The sequence below is a fragment of the Malaya genurostris genome, chromosome 2 (genome assembly GCF_030247185.1).
Source record: "Malaya genurostris strain Urasoe2022 chromosome 2, Malgen_1.1, whole genome shotgun sequence".
In the NCBI taxonomy this organism is placed as follows: Eukaryota; Metazoa; Arthropoda; class Insecta; order Diptera; family Culicidae; genus Malaya; species Malaya genurostris.
Genome location: NC_080571.1, coordinates 263,167,013 through 263,189,855, shown reverse-complemented (window position 1 = coordinate 263,189,855; position 22,843 = coordinate 263,167,013). Strand labels below are relative to the sequence as shown.

General features: G+C 36.8%; 1 protein-coding gene across 5 annotated transcripts in view; it reads left to right on the top strand.

Annotated features, from left to right (window-relative positions):
- LOC131429780 (probable G-protein coupled receptor CG31760) overlaps positions 1-22,843 on the top strand; it is a 228,585-nt gene that overhangs the window by 79,616 nt on the left and 126,126 nt on the right. For all 5 annotated transcript variants that reach the window (XM_058594124.1, XM_058594123.1, XM_058594121.1 and 2 more), the window contains exon 2: positions 10,764-11,024. In XM_058594124.1, coding sequence (XP_058450107.1) covers positions 10,782-11,024 — 243 coding nt within the window. In that variant the 5' untranslated portion in view covers positions 10,764-10,781. The remainder of the gene's footprint in view (positions 1-10,763; positions 11,025-22,843) is intronic.

Below are 22,843 nucleotides of genomic sequence, written 5' to 3'. Positions count from 1 at the left end.
TCAAATCCAAAACTCATTTGTACACGAAAGTGTGCACATGTTCGGTGGTACAATTAAACGACATATACGTACATCGTGTACGAACTCGATGTTCGCCTACTGCTGAACAGTAATTTCAGATTATCAAGACGGTACGACCACTTTGTTGATGTTTATTTAAAAACCTGTCTTAATCCACCTAGTGGTGTAATGATGCCTTTCTCATGTACATATAATATTGTGGTATTCTATTCAAAAATTTTCTCTTCGATTTTTGAAAGAAACCAAGTGATTGTTTATGCATAACATACAGAATAAAACAGTGCTTTGATTGCGTAAGCCATCCTTAAGAGAACGAAATGGGTTCACTATTATATGCACTTCCGGCACCGGAACCCGAGAACCGGTATTGTCAAAGTCGGTTCGTACGGCCACCAACTAACATGACACACAAACTCTTCTAGTACGCACTCTATAACTCCGGATTCGGAAGTCGGATCCGGAGGAAATTCAGGAATTCCGTATTGGACCAGAAGACCTTTCATTTGCATATTAGTTTGTGGAAATCGGTCTAACCATCGCTGAGAAAAGTGAGTGAGAACCATTTTGGTATATATGACCACTATTTCCGGTACATCCGGAACCGGATACAGGGAACCAGGATAGCCGGAATCGGTTTGTTTAGTTGCCTACTAATAATGACTATCGATTTGTGTAGTTTTGAGACTAGTTTAGAAAAATTTTCACGTTTTTTGCTTCGCCGGTTTAAGTGACGGTGTACAATATTGAACACACTTTACCCTATAATTTCGGAACCGGAAGTCGGATCCGGATGAAATTCAGGAATTCCGTATGGGACCGGAAGACCTTTCATTTGAATCTAAGTTTGTGGAAATGTGGATAATGACTATCGATTTGTGTAGTTTTGAGACCAGTTTAGAAAAATTTTCACGATTTTTGCTTCGCCGGTTTAAGTGACGGTGTACAATATTGAACACACTTTACCCTATAATTTTGGAACCGGAAGTCTGATCCGGATGAAATTCAGGAATTCCGTATGGGACCACGAGACCTTTCATTTGAATCCTAGTTTGTCAAAATCGGTTCAGCCATCTCCGAGAAAACCTAGTGAGATTTTTTGACACATACACACACACACACACACACACACACACACACACACACACACACACAGACATTGCTCAGCTCGATGAACTGAGTCGAATGGTATATGACACTTGGCCCTCCGGGCCAATTTTCACTAGTCGGTTTTTCAAGTGATTGCATAACCTTTCTATATGAGAAAGGCAAAAAGATGGCTTTTCGGTCAAATGTTCCTTTACAAAATATTTATTTTGCGTTAAAGGCAGGACGTTTCGAAGGAAACCCTTCATCTTCAGGGTAACTATAATATTAACCCTTATGCACTCGAATGGGTACCCGGGTACCTTTTCGAATTTCAAAATAAGAAATTTCTGAGTTAGGTTTAAACTAAGATTCTGCAATTCGGTCAATTCCAAGAACTAGTTGGACCATAACTTCTCATACTTTGACTTTTCATTTTACAGTAAGGGGGGTCGAATGGGGGGGCTCAAATTTTTTTTATTACGTAAACACCCGAATGGGTACCCGGGTACCCACAAATAAAAATGCTTGTAACTAAGGCAAATTCCATCCGATTTGAATTTTTTCAAAACGGGTAAATTCAGAAATTTATCCACTTTTCGATGGCCGTGTATATTGCTGTAGTAGGTTCTTCTGGTTCCCGTTAATCCGGATTTCCGTAGAATGTTCCGACACTTGTGTTTTCCACCATAAATGTCATTTACTAATTTGAAACTTTTCCAAACCAGCTATTTGAGAAAGGCCGTACCAAAATGAACCTTTTGTAGAAAAATGACGTCATCTAAAGGGTAGTTGGCCTATTCTGGACTTACTCTCATAGAACGAAAAAAAGGAAATATAAATGAGAACGAAACTGTTTGGGAAGTAACTTCGTGATGTTTCGAAATGTTTGTTGCCAGAATTAAAAATTGTATTGCGTGCTCCTCGCAATAGGCCTGAAGTACATAATAATTTTCAAACTGAAGATAAGAAAGTGAAGTATATAAGGGAACATACATAAAGTACGTCACGCGTTTAGGGGGGAGAGGTTTCAAAAATACGTGACAATACATGGTGAAAAGATTGAGAAATGCTCGACAAAGGGGGAAAGGAGTGGTAGAAAAATTCAAAATTTTATGTTACGTACATAACGGATGCCCCCTGAAATATATAAACATAACAACTCAGCATAGCACTTGATTTCATATAGCAATTCTTAGATAAGATTACAAAAATACGTGAAATCCGTGTATAAATGCTTCGATGTCGGAACTCATTTAGGATATCCGGGTTCCTGGGAACCAGGAGCACCATGTCCATCTTTATGGGTACCAATCCCAAAGAGCTTAAGTTCCTGAATCCAACAGTGCTAAAATTACTTCAATCGGTTGAAAAATGCTCAACTTACAGCGATTTAAAAAAATGGGTACCCGGGTACCCATTCGGGTGGTTAAAGGTGTTTTTTTTTTCGAGTGCACAACGGTTAACATACATAAATTAGTCACAATTTTCACACCATACAATTACATACAAATTGTTTACTCACAACGACAACAAATATTTTATTCGTCAAGTGGATTGGAACATTGAAAATGGTCAAAAACGGGAACGGCTACTCTACATTAAAAGCACAAACGTTGTAAAAACATTGATTTTTAACAAACTTTGATTTGAATTTGTATGCTTGTTCTAACTTACACAGTTACTTCCCCCGCACATCAAACCAGATTGAATATTGAAACTTTTCAGTCATGGCCGATAATACAGCAAAAATCGGAAAGAGACAGATGAGCAATAGACAGCGAAAATGAGGAGATGTAGATGTAGAAAAAGAAAGAGACTGATTGTTAATGTGAGAGAGTACAACAAACCAGAGTATGCTGCGTTCAAATTATGTGTATCGGTTCTGAAATTGATGCGTTTGTCTTTATGCACTTGAACCCCAAACGCACATTTTTGGGATTTCTCTTAATAATCTTAGCTAGAGCATGGGTAGGTGCATCTACATGATGAAGCGACTTTCTTGGCCACCCGGCCCATCGAGAGTCGGTTTGCACTTATGCGAGAGAGCATGGAGAGAAATATAATGCGCAGAAGGAATTGAGCGAGACACGTGGTCGATTAAAAACTTATACGCAAATCATGATTTTTAAGAATCGTCCTCAAAAATACCTCTTAACCGACTTATTTCTCAATATTTTTCCACGAAAAAATAACAAAATGTTATTCAAATACTACTTTTTATCATGCAAAACATTTGAATTTATTTTGTTGAACGATAATTCTGGGAAAAAATCGCAAAAATGAGGATTTTTTCATCGTTTAGGCCCTAACTGACAAAAGCAAACCTACAGGAATTTATAACTAAAAATAACGCCTGTCAATGAGACTGCCAAAATCATACAAAATTGTCAATTTTTGTACCTTTGGGGAATGCTTCTGTGCTAACTTATCACCAGGGTTGGGAAAAATGTCGGTTTCGTTACGGCACGGTTTACGTAGTTCGATTTCACAAATGGTTGTTTGATTCGCAATAAAATGAACACTATGATAAGAGAAATAAATGCTAGATGAAGGTTTCATGAGAATAATAAGTTTGGATTGTAATCACATTCATATTGTTAATTTGACAGCATTCACTACACAATAGTGTCAGTAGGATCCATAGTACTAGCCATGCAATGATTCTGTACGCTAAGAATCGGCTGCGAAGTCTGTTGAAACAGAAAGGCCAAATTCCACGGAAGGAATGTAATGCCAAGACTTTGCTTTGCACTACACAATAGAAATACGTAATGCAATTAGTTAAAACAAATTTTCACACCACATAGTGATTAAAGCAACAAAAGACTTTGTTTTACTTCCAGCTGACTGATGCTGTTGAAGATTTTGTGCAGTGTTTTAATTAAACACAATAAAATGCTTTTTGACATGAATTTAATTTATAGAAGTAACAGGAGCATAGGGTTTGAACGTACAGCAGGCGCTGCGTTTGAATGATGCGTTTAAATTGCCATAGTAAAACCTGCACTCCTGCTACTTCTGTGTATGATATTCAAGCTAAATAGGGTAAAATAATCCAAACTATGTTTTTCTTATCATTATAATTATTATTAATCACTGTATATATATTAATGTTATTTACTGATTTTATTGGTATTACGCCGCCTACATGGTATTGCTAAATGAAATTAAAATGCACCAAGAAGCATACAATTCCGATGCGACGGACAAAAAAAACTCATTGAAATTCGTTCATTTTTTTGTTTGATTCATAATCCTCCTATGCTTACCACCTATCATTAGATTCCTGGAAGTTAGAAAATTATATAAATTGACTAAATTATCAGTGCATAAACAACTTAAGTTCAACCGTTTGAAGGCATCATCGTTCAATACTCATATTAGGCAAATTTATTAACTTCGTCAATTTACTCGCCCCTCCGTGCACTTTTGCTGTTCACGTCAGAAATGATTTCCTACATCAATCGTTCTCGATAGAATCAGCAGTGATTTTTTCAGAATAGAGATCTTTACTGATCTCAACTGGACATGATCATGATTATACATACATTCAAAATCATTTAGAGATCAAATCAGTTGTGATTTCGCAAACGATGATGTTTTCCTTGGTTGAGAGCACTTCCCGATCAACAGAGCATAACAAGATTCTATCAAAATTATATGTGATCCTCATATTTATATCTAATTATGTTATAAATATAATTCCAAATTAGAAGCATACATTTAGATTTTATTAAGATTATAGCAAGGCCAGATATTATATAAAGAGCCGTTAAATTTCAGGTAAAACTATACTAGAGAATTGAAAAAAAGAGTTCAAACACTTTTGTCGATCATGACTTTTAACCCGAAAAATGCTATGCTTCAATAAAGAGCAGTAAGAAACATTTTGTCCAATTTCACATACCTGACGATGCTTTTGAAAACAACAATTTAATATTTGAATTTGAAATGACAGCCTAAATTTTAAATTTGAGAACGTTCCTAAGTAATTCCTACTTAAATTGTGTAAAATAAATATTTTCCAAGATGATTTTGCGCTTTTAAACTCGACTAAAAAATATTGGAAATAGTGATATAGCATTCGACTCAGTTCATTGAATCCGCAATGTTTCCTAGGAGATGATTTTCACAAGCTTGGAGTAAAATAAATGCTTAAATTCTTCAATTTTATCGGTGGCCGATTTTTGTTTCCGAAAACAAAGAGTGATAAGTGTTAAAAATTTCAAAACGTCTTCAAAAGTGACGCGAGCCTTTTCCCCCAAAAAATGGGTAATAACAGCTGAAAAGTCGTACTAAATTTGTAACAAATTTAGATATAATATTGGTATTTACATATCAAAGCTTGTAACAATTTTGTTATCACCTAAGTTAAATTGAGTTAGAATTTTTGTTATTCTAACTATTAACGAGGCCAAGATTATGACTAATTTAGATAGAAAAAACGAAACAACCCCAGATACAATTTTGTTATCCCTTATTGATCGGGTTCTAGTGAAATCAGTAGTGATTTTTTTTTATGTACGTTATCAGTGACCTAAGATCACCAATGATTTTCGATTTTCGGTGATTTCCCCAGCCCTGGTTGCATAGATTTTCATGAGAATGGGTTAGAAACCATTTTACTTTCACAAAAAAATGGGCTTAAGAAGCTTTTACATCAACAAATACACGTTTTCCTATAGAATGTAAAAGTTTATTGTGGAGATTTGAATCAGGAAATAAGGAAAGGAAGTAATATTATTAGTAATTTCAAAAATGCGCTCATTGATAATGTTGGACGTCGCAATCCAACAACCCTCGCTCCTTCCTCCTGTCACAAGAGGCCACGTTTTGTGAAACACCCCCCTTAATTAAACTTAGGATCGGAAGAACTTGAAGACTTTTGTTGCACAACATCGAAAAAGTGCGCCGACACAACATAGATAAGTTGCACGACCTGTATAAAGGTACCCGATCAACTAGGGATAACAAAATTGTATCTGGGGTTGTTTCGTTTTTTTTCTATCTAAATTATAGTATGTTCACATTAGCGCTGATATCAAGTGATATACGGATATACTTGATATCCGATGATATCATGTGCGATATCACTTGATATCCCATACAATTTGATGTCAACGCGTATTATCATTTTGGCATGATATCCGGGATATCATGTACGATATCATGTCGAGTTGTCAAAAATCGCAACTAGCAACACGGATAATGGCATTGAACGCACTCATTTATGAACGTCACTTTGAGAGTGACAATAAACACTCATTATAATTTCGAATTTTTCAACGAATACTTGCGTTCGGAGACCATAAAATGCAAGACTTCAATTATTGATTCAATTTCAATAGAGAAAGGTGATCTTATTTTAAATGAGAACATTCAATATAATACATTGATTGTCAAACGATATCATTTCGATCATATGTGAACACTTCGACATGATATGCATATCATCTCGGTATATCAAGTGATATCCGCCCTAATGTGAACATGGTATTAGTCACAATCTTGGCCTCGTTAATAGTTAAAATAACAAAAATTATAACTCAGTTTAACCTAGGTGATATCACCCATTTTTTTTGGGGAAAAGACTTTATCGTGACAATCTAAAAATAGATTTCGCGAAGTAAGATGAAATTGCATACCTTTAGGCGGCTTGATTTGCGATAAAAAACATAAACAGTTAAGCGACTGGTTTCGAACCGGGAAGTTTTGAGTTGCCAACATACGCTACGACTGCATCGGGGCATAAATCAAATAAACATAGATTTCCGACTGTACGGTGACACTAACAGCACCTCTAGTGAGAAACGGGTGTACTTTTTTCCATTAGCTACTGTGGTTTTGTTAAATGCGCAGGCAACTTTATGCATGCATTTTAGGAGCATTTACGCACCCATTCTCCACCAGACGGTGCTTTTGCTGTCACGGGTTTCTCAACTACATTAGTATTGCACTGGGAAATCTATGTTTATTTAATTTATGATCGGGGCATGAGAACCAACTGAAGTTGAGAGGATATATTGGCATCATATAATAACTAGTGTAAGTCCATATTGCTACAAAAATGATCTATCGCTCTCCACCTCTTTCGTCGTTTCCTTCCAGCCGGCATAGGAATGACAAATGGCTATTTTAGAACTATGAGCAAGCTTTTTTTGTACTGAAGAATAGTTGTAAATGAACGGAAATGATTAAATTCAGTGAAACAAAACTACCTTATAGAATCTGAGGAAACTAACTAATGAATGATAGTTTTTCACTTTTTTCTTCTTTGTACCAAGAGGGCCGACTTTCAATTCGAATCAGTTCGCTCGTTCAATTGAAGTAGTGAATTGTTTGTACGTGTATGTGTATGTATCGATTGGTGGGCATATTTGATTAAAATGTGCACTTAATTTTTTCGGAGATGGCTGAATCGATTTTCGTAAATTTAGATTAGAATAAAAATTCGTTTGAAAGTCAGTGAAAAATCAGAAGTGTATATAACATCGATTCGAATAGCAAGTTTTTATGATTGATGATCAACCATTTGCCTATTAGTCACATTAGATTGCGATATCTGCAGCCAGAAGCCCCGCAAGTATTGTTAAAAAACCATCAAAATCGAACTTTCATTCCGGTTTGATTGTTTGATATCTACCTAGATTGAGTCACAGAAAAATGATTCAAATGGAAAGTCTCATAATGCGGGTCGGTCGCTTTAAACTCTACATTGCAAATTTCGAATCCCAGCTGATGGTTCCTGATTGGAAGTATTCAAAACACTACGAAATGCGACTATCATAAATTTATCAGATATGGATAGATTGAACTTTTCAAATCGAAGGTTTTATGGTGCAATAAATCGTTTTTGTCTGATTCATGATTTTAAAAATGTTCATGCAATGATATAGATGACAACGGGAAAAATTTGATATCTGCAATTCTTAGATCTTATTAATTGATGACCTAACCAACTCATTTCGATTATACTGATTTTTGATCCAAAAATTGTGAAAGTGATTCGATAATACTTTAGTTTTCGTTAGGCCATAATGATATCATCAGCGCCACTAGTGAACATTTTTCAATGTAATATTAACAAAGTTTTTTATTTAGAACTATGTAAAAAGTCATCAGATCAACATAGTATAAAGTACAGCAAGAACTAAACATAAATCGATAAGAATTTTTTAAGATTTTTTTCTCTAATTTCAGTACATCCGGGGTCCGTTAAACTAAAGTCGCTATTTTTAATCTGCAACTAAAAGACCTATAAATCGAGAAAGTATTGAGCTGAGTTTAGATTTTGTTTTTGAGCCCAGTTTAGATTTTGTTTTCCGTTTATTGCAGCGTCACTTTTGAAGACGTTTTGAAATTTTTAACACTTATCACTCTGTGTTTTCGGAAACAAAAATCGGCCACCGATAAAATTGAAGAATTTAAGCATTCATTTTACTCCCAGCTTGTGAAAATCATCTCTTAGGAAACATTGCGGATTCAATGAACTGAGTCGAATGCTATATCACTATTTCCAATATTCATTAGTCGAGTTTTAAAGCTTTTGCCTTACCTTTCTTTGTTCATAAGAGAAAATGCGCAAAATCATCTTGAAACATATTTATATTCAATTTAAAATTAATATTTGAATAAAAACTTTACACAATTTAAGTAGGAATTACTTAGGAATGTTCTCAAATTCAATATTTAGGCTGTCATTTAAAAATCAAATATCAAATTATTGTTTTCAAAAACATCTTCAGGTATGTGAAATGGGAAAAAATGTTTGTTACTGCTTTTTATTGAAGCATATCATTTTTCGGGTTGAAGTATATATATTGATCGACAAAAGTGTTTGAACTCTTTTTTTTTCAATTCTCTAGTATAGTTTTACCTGAAATGTAACGGCCCCTAATATAATATCTGGACTTGCTACAATCCTAATGAAATCGGAATGTTTGCTTCTGATTTAGAATCATATTTAATCTAATAAGATATAAATATTAAGATCACATATAATTTTGATAGAATTCTGTTATGATCTGTTGATCGGGTACAGACAGCAACTGAACCTTCCACTTGGGCACTGCTAGTGTTAAATTCTGGTGTCGAATTCGCTAACCGAAGTTTAAATTTCGAAAAAATATGAAGGCAAACTAACTGTAAGTAATGCACATGGACAGAATCAAATTTGGCAAATTTGGAACCGATTATGGCAAAACACTTTACCAGTATAAATTTTTCTTTCTAAGTATAATAATACTATCCATTCAAGGACCAGACGTCAGTTTCCGTAACATCTCCATAAAAATGACATACTCCTAATGCTTGTGTTCCATTACCGTTCGAAGCAGCTGACGAAACGAGTGAATCGCTTAATGCTTTGAAAACGTTAGAGGGATAGGAAAGAACGATTTATCTTTTCTGCATTTTTTTCTGTTGTTATACGGAAAATCATCGTCAAGCTGCGTTGATCGAAAGAGTACATGAATACAAATTTAATAATAAAATCAAGCATTACATAAACTCAACACTATGCTAGACGGTTTTGGGTGCGGTTGTGATAATACCATGCGGTAAATTGACACCGTTGCGGTCCTACGGAAAAAGCATTTTCACCACAGCGCAAAATTGGTTGTGCGGACGAGATAATTGGCACAACCACAACAAACTCCGTTCAACAATCTGAGCCACTCATCTTTCATAGCACTTTCATAAGTAAGAAACTAATCACAAATTTAAACCATGCGTTTGATTTGAAAACACGAACAGAATATATTATATTCAAGTATTTGGCTCGCAGCTCCAACTAAGCTCTCCCCGGTTTGCTTTTCGCACCGTACGAAAGTTCAAGGATTTCAAAAACACGAGTTCGGTTGGATGGAGAAAAAAAAACACCACCGTCAGCGATTTATAGTTCTTGGCATTTTTTCGCACCGCACTGATGGCCTTCCGTGCCATCCACCTTAAAAATCGAGAGAAAGAAAAAAACCGAAGAATGATATCAGAATGACACAGAAAACAGAAATGTTCCTTACAGCGGGCATGACGAATGCGAGATATTTCCAAGAAAAATTTGTTGAGGACAGCGGAAGTTTCCCCACCCACCCACACACTTCGCAGCGAGAAGCCGTCTCCGTGGTTCCTGTTATTGGGTGTGTTTTATGACGATAAGATTTCTTCGGATCGTATATCTATGTATGGTAATGTGACATTCTGACAGATTTAATGCGAATAAGGATGGGTCTTCACTGAATTAGTGGATTTTTTATTCAATATCAAACCGGGAATCTCTTGAAGCATGCAGAAGCACGGCAGACGACTTCTTGGGGTGATATTTTTCTTCTGAACTACATTTGAGTGTAATGGAATGCTTTTCACTGCATAACTTGTTGCAAGGACAATTTAAGAATAAAATTCTGAATGTGTTCCTAACCAAATAGATAATATCACATGATTCTGCATGTAGAAAAATTCTAAGCCATCACTGAAATTCCTCAACTTCTTAACCTGTTGGCAAAGAAATATATTTGGAACGAAACTTTTCCCCGCTCTTTCGCTTCCGGTCTTCCGGTCTATCGTCCGGAAATTTCCGAAACTTTTCCTCCCTCCCGCGTATTTTATCATGTTCTCTCACAGCCCCTTTTCTTTTCCCTTTGTTTCGCTATTTTCAGATCACATGACCGGTCGCAATGCATAAAGTCCCATTATGGCCCTGGTTAGCCATAGCATGGAGATGGAGGATAGTGCTAGCATGGAGCTTGCTGCTGCTGCAAAACTGTTGCGTCAGTTCCGAACAGTTAAGTGGTTTAAGAACAAACGATGGAAGCACCAGTGGCATTACTGCGAGTGGTACCGGTGCCGAAAGAGCGGGAAGCACGGGAACCATTGCCGGCAGAATTGGCTCCCGTTCGGGTGCAACTAAAGCTAGCGTGGTAAGTTGCGGATGCGTGATAAATGTTGGTTGGGGAACGGGGAAAAGATGTTCTTCGAGCTGTAAATATTAAATAGTGGCTGTAATACTTCGTGGAAGGCTTTGTGGGTTGTTTGCACATTAGAGATAAATTACGCTTTCAAGACGCCAATTCCTCGTATAGCGTTTCGCAGCCCACAATGTCATTTACGTACCGTTTGGCCAGAATATATGATTTCGAATAGAATCAAAATTTTTATATACATAAAAAATAGGTATACACACTTCGAAATTCTTTTGTGATTTTACATCTTATTAGATGCACATAAATGGAGCGTCGCAGTTCAGGCAAATTTACGTAAAAGAACATTCAATATTGTGTCTTGAATTTTATGACAAGAAATTCATTGAAATAAAAAAATAAATAAATAAGGATAACGATCGCCGCCGCGGCTCGAACCGAGAATCAGTGTATCATAAAGTACGTCCGTTAATCGACTGAGCCACGCATCTGTTAATCGACTGAGCCACGCATCTGCTTGGATGGTCAAAGCTGCATTTAAATCCACACAGTCGCTCCTGGCAGCATAATGCAAATAACAGTCGAAACCAGTAAAACTCATGCTAATCTAACATTGACAAGTTAGGTCTTTATTAATTAAATCGTATGAGGGATTGAGTCACCTGTAGAATTCAAATTTTTTTGGTGTGTAGAATTAGCTCAAACTTTGTAAAATTTGCTCAAGTGTCATATACCATTCGGTTCAGCTCGACGAACAGAACAAATGTCTGTACGTGTGTGTATGTGTGTACAGAATAAAGAGGCGGAGATCTCAGAGATGGCTGAACTGATTTTTATCGAACTGGTTGCAGATGAAAGGTATTTTTATCAGCCGCTATTGTTTTTGTTCTTTGAACCGTTGTTTACTTTTAGAGTTATGGGTTTATGACAAAGTTTACAGTTTTTTGACAAATATCTGTCACAATCGACCCCAAAAACAAAACAGATGCCAAAATTTAGAAATCTCGTTGTAATACACCGAAATCTCCATTTACGTAATAATCAGGACTTTGTAAATCGAATTATGACTTAGAAAAAAGTTAAAGTTATTTGGTATTTTCAACGTAAAAAAATGTACTGGCGTGTAATGTCAGAGACATAACTGGATGTCGTGAATACGAATAAAACTGACAAGCAAAGTCCATTACATTCCTTTTGTGGAATTTGGCCTTTCTGTTTCAACAGACTTCGCAGCCGATTCTTAGTGTACAGAATCAATGGCTAGTACAATGGATTCCTTCCAAATAAAACTGACACTCTTTCTTTATACTTTCGAATATCAAGCTCATTTCGTTTCGGATTTAAATATTTCAGTGAAAAAAGTTATCAAAATGCCGTACGAGGCATTCAGAAGGGCCAAATTGTGTAATGTAAGATATTAAAAACTGTTGCACAAAGCTTATCAAATTATCCTAAAAAACTGGCTCTGTGACCTGAGCGTTTGAGGCTTTACACCACGCAAAACGTCTACTTACATTGCCGACTGCTCCTCCTGACGACCGAAATCCAAATGAGACTTTCAAGCTTTATACTTGGTTTGTTCTTACTGATGTTGGTGGAAGAACTTTACCTCGACATTCAGTTTTGTCTGAAGCAATAAAAGAAATTAACAGCTTTTATTCAAAGATTTCCTTTTCTATTTGTTCGGTAAATTCTGATATGTGTCTGACTACCTCAAAACTGTCGTCCGGATGCGAAAAAGGCAAGCAAGCGTGATGAATTTTTTCAAAAGTTTTAGAAAACTTTGTTATTCAATTATTTTTAGGGTTTTTTCACGCTGTTGAAAATTTAATCACGAATTCCTAATCATATAGCTTGTAGAAAAATATATGTTGTTGGGTTAAGTACATCAAAAGATATTCGTGGTAAAGTTTTGCCCATTCTTGTACAGGGAAATTTTGAAAAGGCGCCCTATAGTAAAGTAAGTCGTATTCAGGACAAAACAACAGATTTGAAGAATTCTGGAACTAGGAACTGGACCTGAGCTCAAGAACCAGATTCAGAACTTAGAAAAGACTCAGAATTCAATTGGATTTTAGTAGACTACAATTTCGAAACTGAAATCATTTCCGGAATCTTTTTCCAGAATCCAGTTCAGCACGCAGGCTCTGAATTCTAAACCCATATTCCCGAACTAAGCTCTGAATCTTGAAGACGATTTCTCGCCACGACAACCAAAATGGGTTGCATAGAGTACAGCAAAATGTCACATAATTCTTTGGGAGTATTATTATGATTCTAAGAAGAATCGAACAGAAGAATTCTGGAATAAGGAACTGGACCTGAGTTCAAGAACTGAATTTAGAACTAAGAGCACACTCAGAGTCTCTGCTTGAGGACCGGAAAGCGAATGAGAGTTGCTACTTGAGCGTTTGAGGTTTTAACCACGCAGAAGGTGCACTCTCCGTCGCTGTTGGTTGATGATATCGCTCCCACGATGACCGGAAAGCAAATGATAAAACATTCTCACGACGTCTGCTTCCAGCCAACACACAAGAAGAAATGATCGATTTTCGACCACGGTTCCCCTTTTATACGCATTCAGATGAAGATATGTGCCTGACTACCTCAAAATCGTCGTCCTTGCGCGAAAAAGCCAAGCAAAAGTAAAGAGTTTTCTGCGTTGTTTTCAAAGTTTTAGAAAACTTCATTTTTGAGTTGTTTGTGGTTATCTCACACTATTCAAAATTATATCCTAAATTCCTGATCATATTTTTGATGAAATTGCGATAGAATTATGTTGCTGGCCTTAATACAAGTCGAGATATTCACGATTAAGTTCTGCGCATTCTTCCATATGGCTAATTTTGAAAAGGCACCCCATAGTAAAGTAAGTCGTATTCACGACAAAAAAGTTTTCCCTATGTATGTATATTATTGGATATGTATAATATAATGGAACAAATATTATTAATATTTGCAGGAAAAGGATGCTCTAAGTCGCATCAATTTTCAAGATGGCGATTTCCGGTTCATCGATATTCGTTACAAACCATCAGAATAAGGGTATTTTCGGAACGGGTTTGATGAGTAGATGTTGGAACACGATGTTTGAAGTGGTTCTGAATTCGAAGATGGTGAAATTAAAGCGAATAAAATGGCGGACGCATTGAAACTGACTGTGTTTCACAGCAAAAAATAAAAGATTTTATTTTTATCGCGACAACATTTATGTTTTTGAAGACTGTCCCAGAAAGTATGGGGGCAACCAAAAACCGCTGCCATTTCGCAATGGTTCAGAATCTCTCAATTTTTATGACTGCGTCCTGTTGTTTGCACTCTTCTCTAACCACTTGTGCAGTTGTTTATTCGTTTTCATTAGTTTGTTTCGAAATGCGTGGACTTTCAGCAGAACAACTTCTTGCCACTACTCGAAATCAACGGTAGAATGATATTCTACCAAAATTGTCATTTTCGTCCCAAAAGACATGAATCCACCAAATTGCTCATTGGGCATTAACGAAGGCACATCTTAGGAAACATGTCTCGGCAGCCGAAACCATTCAACAGTCCGAAAAAGATTGGAAAAAAGTGTCAAAACTTGTCGCCAAGAAGTCTGTACGGAATTTAATGAGGAACGTTCGCAAGAAGGTGCGCCTGCTTGTCTACAATGGCTAAGTAGCAAATGTTGAGAATAATATTCTGTTGTTGTAGTCTAATATTATCAGTATATCGAATAAAATTTGAATATCTAACACTTGTGAATTATTTACAGCGAAATCAAAGTGCGTCCATATTTTCTGGGACAGTCTTTATGTACTAATCGTATCTAAACTAAATTATCTAGACTTTCTCACGGTGGATTTAAGATAAAAGCTTTCGAAGTAACGAAACCAATTGACGACAATGCTGGCCGCCAACAGATAGTAGTCATTTGGGGGTTTGGAACCTCTTGGGTTCCGGTTTGTGCTAAAGTGCACATGACTCAATTGGTTTAGTTACTTTCGGCACGTCAGAATAGACTTTTAGTGTAAAATAAGTGCGTTGCATATAGCAATGACTTTACGTCTACTTAGCGGATTATGTTGGTCCGCGAGGTGGCATTAGTAGATCAACATAATCTGCTAATGCACTGATGAGCTGAATGCGAAACGTAAATGATTCAAACTCCAGATTTGTTTTCTGACTTTTTCCTTGTTTGAGTATTTTCTCTAATTCTTTCACGAAATGAATGGAAGAAGGTGCAAGATTGTTATTAATATCTTATTTATTACGTTAACATTGTTTAAATAGTGAAAAAATAGGTCCAAACACGAAACATCAAAATCAACCGAACCTATAAATACACCCTGTTGCACGTCTGCTAGCTTTTGTATATGATAAACCATTAACGGAGAAACATCAAGTGTACAGACCGCCATCTACGTCAAGAAGGTGGAACTACATTCGGTATCATTCAACTGGTGTTTCAGTGAATTACGAATATGTGGTTCCGTTTCTCAAGCCTAACGCAGAAAACAACAATCAGTTCTTCTGTGACCATATCTGCTGTTGAGCATTCACAGTATGAGTTTCGCTTCAAGTAAGAGTGATTGCATCATCCAGTATCTGGTCGTTTGCATTGGTGGAAAAGAAAACGAAAAGTAGACAACGATGGGGAACATTACACAAAATCAGCCTTTCTAATGGCTCTAAATTGGTGATTCTCAAACTGATTCCCACAGCCCACCAGTGGGTGCTGGATAATTTTTAGTGGGTATTAGATTCTAATGTCGTTTTTCATTGATTCCACTCGCTCGGTGCCAGTGGTTTGCCCTGACAGCCGATCAATGAAACGGTTTTGTAAAGTTTGGTTCGCACGCTTGCTGATCGGAAAAGAAAACAGGTGCAAAATAGTTGCCCGCGAATTGCCCCGAAAGTGCATTTTTTTCGTGCGGTGCAAATCAATGAAACACAGTGCACCTGTTTTGATTGCCCGACAGCACGAAAAGTGCACTAATCGAGCAAAACACTCCACGAGTGTTCTCAATGAAAAACGGCATAAATAGTCAACAGGTGGGCAAATATAAAGCTTCTACATTAAAAAAGCTTAGAATAGCCTAGCTAGCCGGAATAAAACCAACCTATTCAGTTGCGAATATGATGTGAACAGTGAATTATTAAATTCTTGTGAGATTTATAAAAAAGAAAAATAAAGTCAGCATTGAAGAGAGTTACGTTCAAAAATTGGTTCAATAAAAATGAGTTTTGGTAGGTCAAATTTTCTAACAAAAATTCAAATTATGTCATTATTCCAAGTTCAATTCATACAAAGTATAGACGAAATATTCGTTCATGCTTTCTTTTTGAGCACATGCGAATATCCGGGTCTTTCGTTTGACTCCTTCCATCAAGTTTTATGCTTCCTCCTTAGTAAAGGATCAAGGTCATTTCGCCGAATGACATTTCTCCGAATGGGCCACTTCGCCGAAAGCCATTTCGTCGAAAGGGTCATTTCGTCGATTCCTGCAATCGGACCTAAGCGAGGAAACCTAGCTTTGAGTAGAACGGGCAAACGAGGCGGTTACAGGTTTGTATGCAAGAGGCCGCCGCTTACGACGGCGGCTGCGCGGCCAACTCAGCCGGCGTCGCCTTGGCGGCTTAAAGCTTGGCTTCGGTTATGTGGCTGCGCCTAATCAGTTGTACAGGAGGCATAATAACACACAAAAATAATAATAGGAAGTATTCGAAATTACCCTTTCGGCAAAATGACCCTTTCAGCGAAATGGCTTTCGGCTAAATGACCCGCTCGCCTTTGGAGAGTTTATGTCCTTGAGTAGGACGTTGTTCATCGATGGTATTCTATAATGCCGAGATGACAAACCGGCCAAAACAAAACGGAGCACCTGCACTATTTGAGGAAGCAAACGATCGTCCAGGCGCATAATTTTTTTTTTGTTGATGCTTCCTGTTGTGATTTAATTGTCGCTCTCCAAATCATTGGAACAGCCAGTAGTCGTATAGTATTCCTGTTCTGAAAGTTCTGATAGCGATTTTGTGATTGTGCGACCTTCAGTGTTCGATTTCTCCTCGATTCAGTCTTCTTGACATTCGATAAGCGTTCTCCGAATACTTTTATCACATTAGTAACAGTAACACATTCATCAATTTCGACTACTTTGCGTGCGAGTAGCTGAGATTTTCGAGATGCACGAGCAAAATGTTGCACATCGCTACTCTTACTTCATTGCGTTGAATTCTAATTACGTAATTGCAACGCGATTTTGGGTCTCATATGTAAACTTTTGAAGTTTGAATGCAATATGTGATGTCGGAAGTTTACACAATCTACGTATCTCACTGAATGACACGCTAAAGATGGAGGTCAGTAGGAATACTGTGCACATATAGAATTTTCTTAAAAGGACCTTATTTCTAGATTTCACAATATCTCAATACATGTTTTTTAAACTGTGAAAATGATTATTAATAAAAATCTTCCTCTAAATTACAAAGTAATAGTTATTCGACGTTTGCACCAGGAATTTGCAAGTTTGTTTTTTTTTCAGATGATGTAGAATTAGTTGCGAAAGTAATAGGTTGTATGAAAATGTCAGCTATTTTTGTCGCAGTCCTACACCAAGTTTTTAGAAAAACTATTACGCACCTAGGAAAAATAAAGACTGTCCCAGAAAGTATGGACGCAACTTGATTTCGCTGCAAACAATTCACAAGTGTTAGATATTCAAATTTTATTCGATATACTGATAATATTAGACTACAACAACAGAATATTATTCTCATCATTTGCTACTTAGCCTACTTTGCTACTTAGTAGACTAGTTGGCGCACCTTCTTGCGAACGTTCCTCATTAAATTCCGTACAGACTTCTTGGCGACCAGTTTTGACACTTTTTTTTAATCTTTTTCGAACTGTTGAATTTCGGCTGCCGAGACATGTTTCCTAAGATGTGCCTTCGTTAATGCCCAAAATTCCTCAATTGGTCGAAGTTGTGGGCAATTAGGTGGATTCATGTCTTTTGGGACGAAAGTGACATTTTTGGTAGTATACCATTCTACCGTTGATTTCGAGTAGTGGCAAGAAGCAAGATCTGGCCAGAAGACAACAGGATCCTTGTGGCTTCGAATCATGGGTAGAAGCCGTTTTTGTAAACATTCCTTGATGTATATTTCGCTGTTCAGTGAAGCAGTGGTGATGAAGGGTTTCGAACTCTTACCGCAGCTACAAATAGCTTGCCAGACCATAGCTTTCTTACCAAATTTTTCGACTTCAATCGATGTCTCGAACTGGTTTAACACTTGCCCTTCTCGCACCGTACAATATTGTGGTCCCGGTAAGGATTTGTAATCGAGTTTCACGTAGGTTTCGTTTTCCATGATTATGCAGTTCAAATTTCCAGCAAGAATCGTATTGTACAGCTTTCGAACCCTCGGCCTGACTGATGATTCTTGTCTCGGACTACGTTTTGGTTGTTTCTGCTTCTTATAGGTTCGAAGGTACAAACGTTCTTCAGAACGAAGAACATTTGACTTCGAAGTGCCCACTTTTTTGGCCACATCCCGGACTGAAACCTCCTTCTTTTGCTCGAACGCCTTCAGTATACGTTTATCCAACTGAGGGTTAGCAGAACCTTTTTTTCGACCCGTTTTCAGTTTATCCTCAAAGGTGTTATCCTCACCGAACATCCTGATTGCATTTCGTACGGCTTTTTCACTTACTCCTTCCATTTTTGCTATCTTTCTCAGTGACAGTCCGCGTTCTGTGCACCATTTGTACACAATTTTTCGACGTTGTGCTGCTGAAAGTCCACGCATTTCGAAACAAACTAATGAAAACGAATAAACAACTGCACAAGTGGTTAGAGAAGAGTGTAAACAACAGGACTCAGAAATAAAAATTGACAGATTCTGAACCATTGCGAAATGGCAGCGGTTTTTGGTTGCGTCCATACTTACTGGAACAGTTTTTACACAGTTTTGGACGCATATGCCTAAACCATACATTGCATGATATCGCTTGTTGAGCTTTAATGCATTATTCAACGGAAAAGTAGACTGAAAAAATGACTGATAAAATAAAAAAAAATGAATTAGGAAACCTGGTGAAACAAATTTTCGAAAACAGTTCATAATTCACAACCCTCTCCGATCTGAGGCCAATCGTTCTGTCAATTGGACTCTACTTTGGATACGATGGAACACATTTTTCATTCGAAACTCAAGTGAAAACAAGCTAATGTTAATTTAAAACGTCATTTTAAAATTTTCAACATAACGGGCAGTGGAAAGTATAATATATCTAAAATGAGCATTCGATTAAAAAAGTTTGGGAACTATTAAGATTGCTTCTTTGCGAATCATTAGCTTAGTGCACTTTTCGCTGTACGAAATTCGCATCAAATGAGTGCAAATAATACTAGCTAATTACATAAACAACATTTTCGCAGTGTCATATACCACTCGACTCAGTTCATCGAGCTGAGCAATGTCTGTGTGCATGTGTCAAATAATCTCACGGGATTTTCTCGGAGATGGCTGAACCGATTTTGATAAACTAAGATTCAAATGAAAGGTCTCATGGTCCCATACGAATTTCCTGAATTTCACTCGGATCCGACTTCCGGCTCCGGAGTTATAGGGTAAAGTGTGTTCAATATTGTACACCGTCACTTAAACCGGCGAAACAAAAAACGTAAAAAATATTCTAAACTGGTCTAAAAACTACACAAATCGATAGTCATTATCAAAAGGCAACTAAACAAACCGATTTCGGCTATCTTTTTTTTAATAGAATACCACAATATTATATGTACATGAGAAAGGCATCATTACACCACCAGGTGGATTAAAACAGGTTTTTTCTTTGAGGCAATCATCGACTTCTTCGAAAAAGACGAAGCGCTTCTCGGCAAGCCGATCAAATCGATGCAATAATGTTTCCCAACCAAGCTCATTCAATTCAAACTATCTCTGTTATCCTGGGGAAATTTATTGTTAAACGGTTAAACAGTAAGTTTCCCCAAGATAACCTAGATTTGAAACTTTGGGAAAATACTTTCTCAACGCACAAACAGCTGTAAATTCTGCAAGCAAAAAAAAACCTCCTTTGAGCTAATATTTGCCGTCGTTGTCCGGTAGTCAGCATAATCCCACTCCTGGTAGGGAAAAGATTATCCTTGTTCAAAGTTCATTTTCTAGGCCATATTCTCAAAGCAGAACCGGTTTGATCCGATTGACATCGGTCGAAGTTTTCCGCGTCTCAGCCAATTCGGGACGCATTCCACCGGTCGGTCGGAAAGGGAACAGGAAAACTACCCAAAGTTGGCTGCCAACGGTATTGATCCTGAACAAACAAGTTTCCAGTGATACAGTGCACATCCTATCGTTTCGTTTGGGAAATGCGCGATAAATGAATTGGAATCGATAGGATGAGGGAGCATTGGCTGACGAAGATTTGGATACGAGCGCACAGTTGAATTTATGGCAGATATATCTTGCCATTCTATCCGTTTCGAAAGGAGGGAGGTGGCACATGGGAGGACGGGTAGTTGCTTGGCGTTCGCAGTTGGGTGATATTTCATTATCGATTGACCTTGACAGCGATGGTTTCGTGCGACTTGTTGTATTTGGTAGGAATAGACATGAGGTACTGGTCGCTTGAACGAATATGTTTCCGGAGTTGTATTTTGTTAACGAAACAATAACAATTTCATGATGTAACTTTGGCTGACGTTTCATAAATTGTTAGGAAAAAGTTTATCTCATCCCTCCACAATACAGATGCTGCAATTTTAAATGCAATTCAGGCACAAACTTTCCGTGTTTGTGGCAGTTTTAATTCTAGCCAAGGCTGCATCAGAACTGTTTGGATAAACTGAAACAGTAGTATCGATGCAAATAAAGCCCAGCATCGTAATCGTTATAAGGGTAATAGATTTTATGCCACTAAGCGATATCGAAATGATGGCAGAGATTACAATGTTGACGATGATTGACCAATTTAAAACTGGATCGATAGAATTTATTTTTATAGCACAGAATAATATCTCAATATTCGAGCAGCTTCGAAGTTTTTCTACTGACGTTAAACGAAGCCGTCATTGAGTTGAAATATTTTTCCCACATTTCACGAGGCAATTCTTCATGCAAATCATATTTTTAAAACAGAATCCTTTGTTTTTGAGATAGTTAGAATTTTAGTACTAATAATGGTCGTCTTTTCGTTCGAACTTGTAGCAATTATGTCAAGTTAATTTGTAGCAATTATGTCAAGTTAATAAGAATTTTTCTTTTTTTTTTGCATCGTCGCACTAAACGATTAAACACACTTTACCGTATAGATCTGGAACCGGAGATCGTACCCGGATGAAACACTTAGTTCTCTGGGCCATTTTTCATTAGTCAATTTTTCAAGTGATTGCATAAACTTTTTGTATGAGATAGGCAATAAATGTATATTTATAGCAAACCATCGCACAGTGGTCCAAAACTGGAAAAAGACGGTCAAAAGTCTGTACTGACTTTCTCTGATTTTTAAGAGCTAACGTGTCTTCGAAGAAGTTTTACAAGATTATATTACGCTTCTGTGACACCTTAATTTTTGTTAAGGGGGTAGTACCAATTTCGAATAAAAATAATTTTTTTTTTCGCAAAAAAATTGTTGTTTTCTATCTCATTTTAAAGAAAAAAAAACATTTGAAGTATTTTTGCTGGAGGTATAAATAATGTAAAAAAATTATTTTTTGAGATATATTTTAAAAACAGTTTTTTTTTTAATTTATCTACGTAGAATCTCCCTCTATTACCTAAGTATCTACTACAAAGTGCGCGTAAACACGCAAAAACAAGCAAGCTCATGATTCCACGCGCAACTTAAGCAACATGTAGTAATTTTTTTTGTTTACTTTTTGACAATTAACAATATTAGAAAAAGTCTAAGTGGAACTCGATACCATTTTTTAGGCCTTTTCAAAATTAGTATTAAATATTGAAAATCCGAAAAAATATCATAAGTTCAATACATATTAAAAAATGGAAAAATGCTTTCCAAACAAAATATGAAAAAGTGTTGTAAAAGTACAAACCTTTACGAAGAGATTTCATTTTTAAACGTGTAAATAAATTGAGTTATTGCAAAGCAACACGTTTTTTAAGGTAATATATTGATCGTGCGACGCTCACTAAGAGATGTGCGAAACAGCTCATACCGGTGAGCAGCTCCGAACCGATCAGCTCACTAAAGGTAATCGATTCAATGTATCAGCTCATCAGCTCATTTAAATTGAACTGAAGGTTTGTTTTGAGCGCCGTTTTTTGCGCCATTTTTCTTTCATATGCATGATCGAAATCATTGATGCACAAAGAACAATGCTATGCGAACTAACTTGTTTGCGAATGATTATTATGTTATATTTGAGAATATCTGCAAAAGTGGCATCCCTGAATGTACCTTAGCCTACTGAGTGAGTGGTAAGATTTCTTATTGACAACGGCTCATTCAATCTGTTAAACACGCTTAAAATAAGTTACTCAAAGTTTGAGTACTAGTTACTCATTTTCAAATGATACATGGAAACGTCAAAAATTGAGTAGTTATCATCAATGATATTGAGTAACTCCTACTCTAAATTTGAGTTTAACACAATAACTCGTTTTTTTTTGTTACTATTCGCAAGATCAGTTTAAAAGTTGTAATAACCATTTGTAGCAACAGGTTGTATATTTTGTTAGTGAGATCGCGTATTTCGAGGGTGAGTCGCTCAACGCAAACGGTATTGTGTCTGCAAAAACCGGAATGATAAACTCCGTTTTGTGCTTTAGAATAAAACCGAATATGTTCA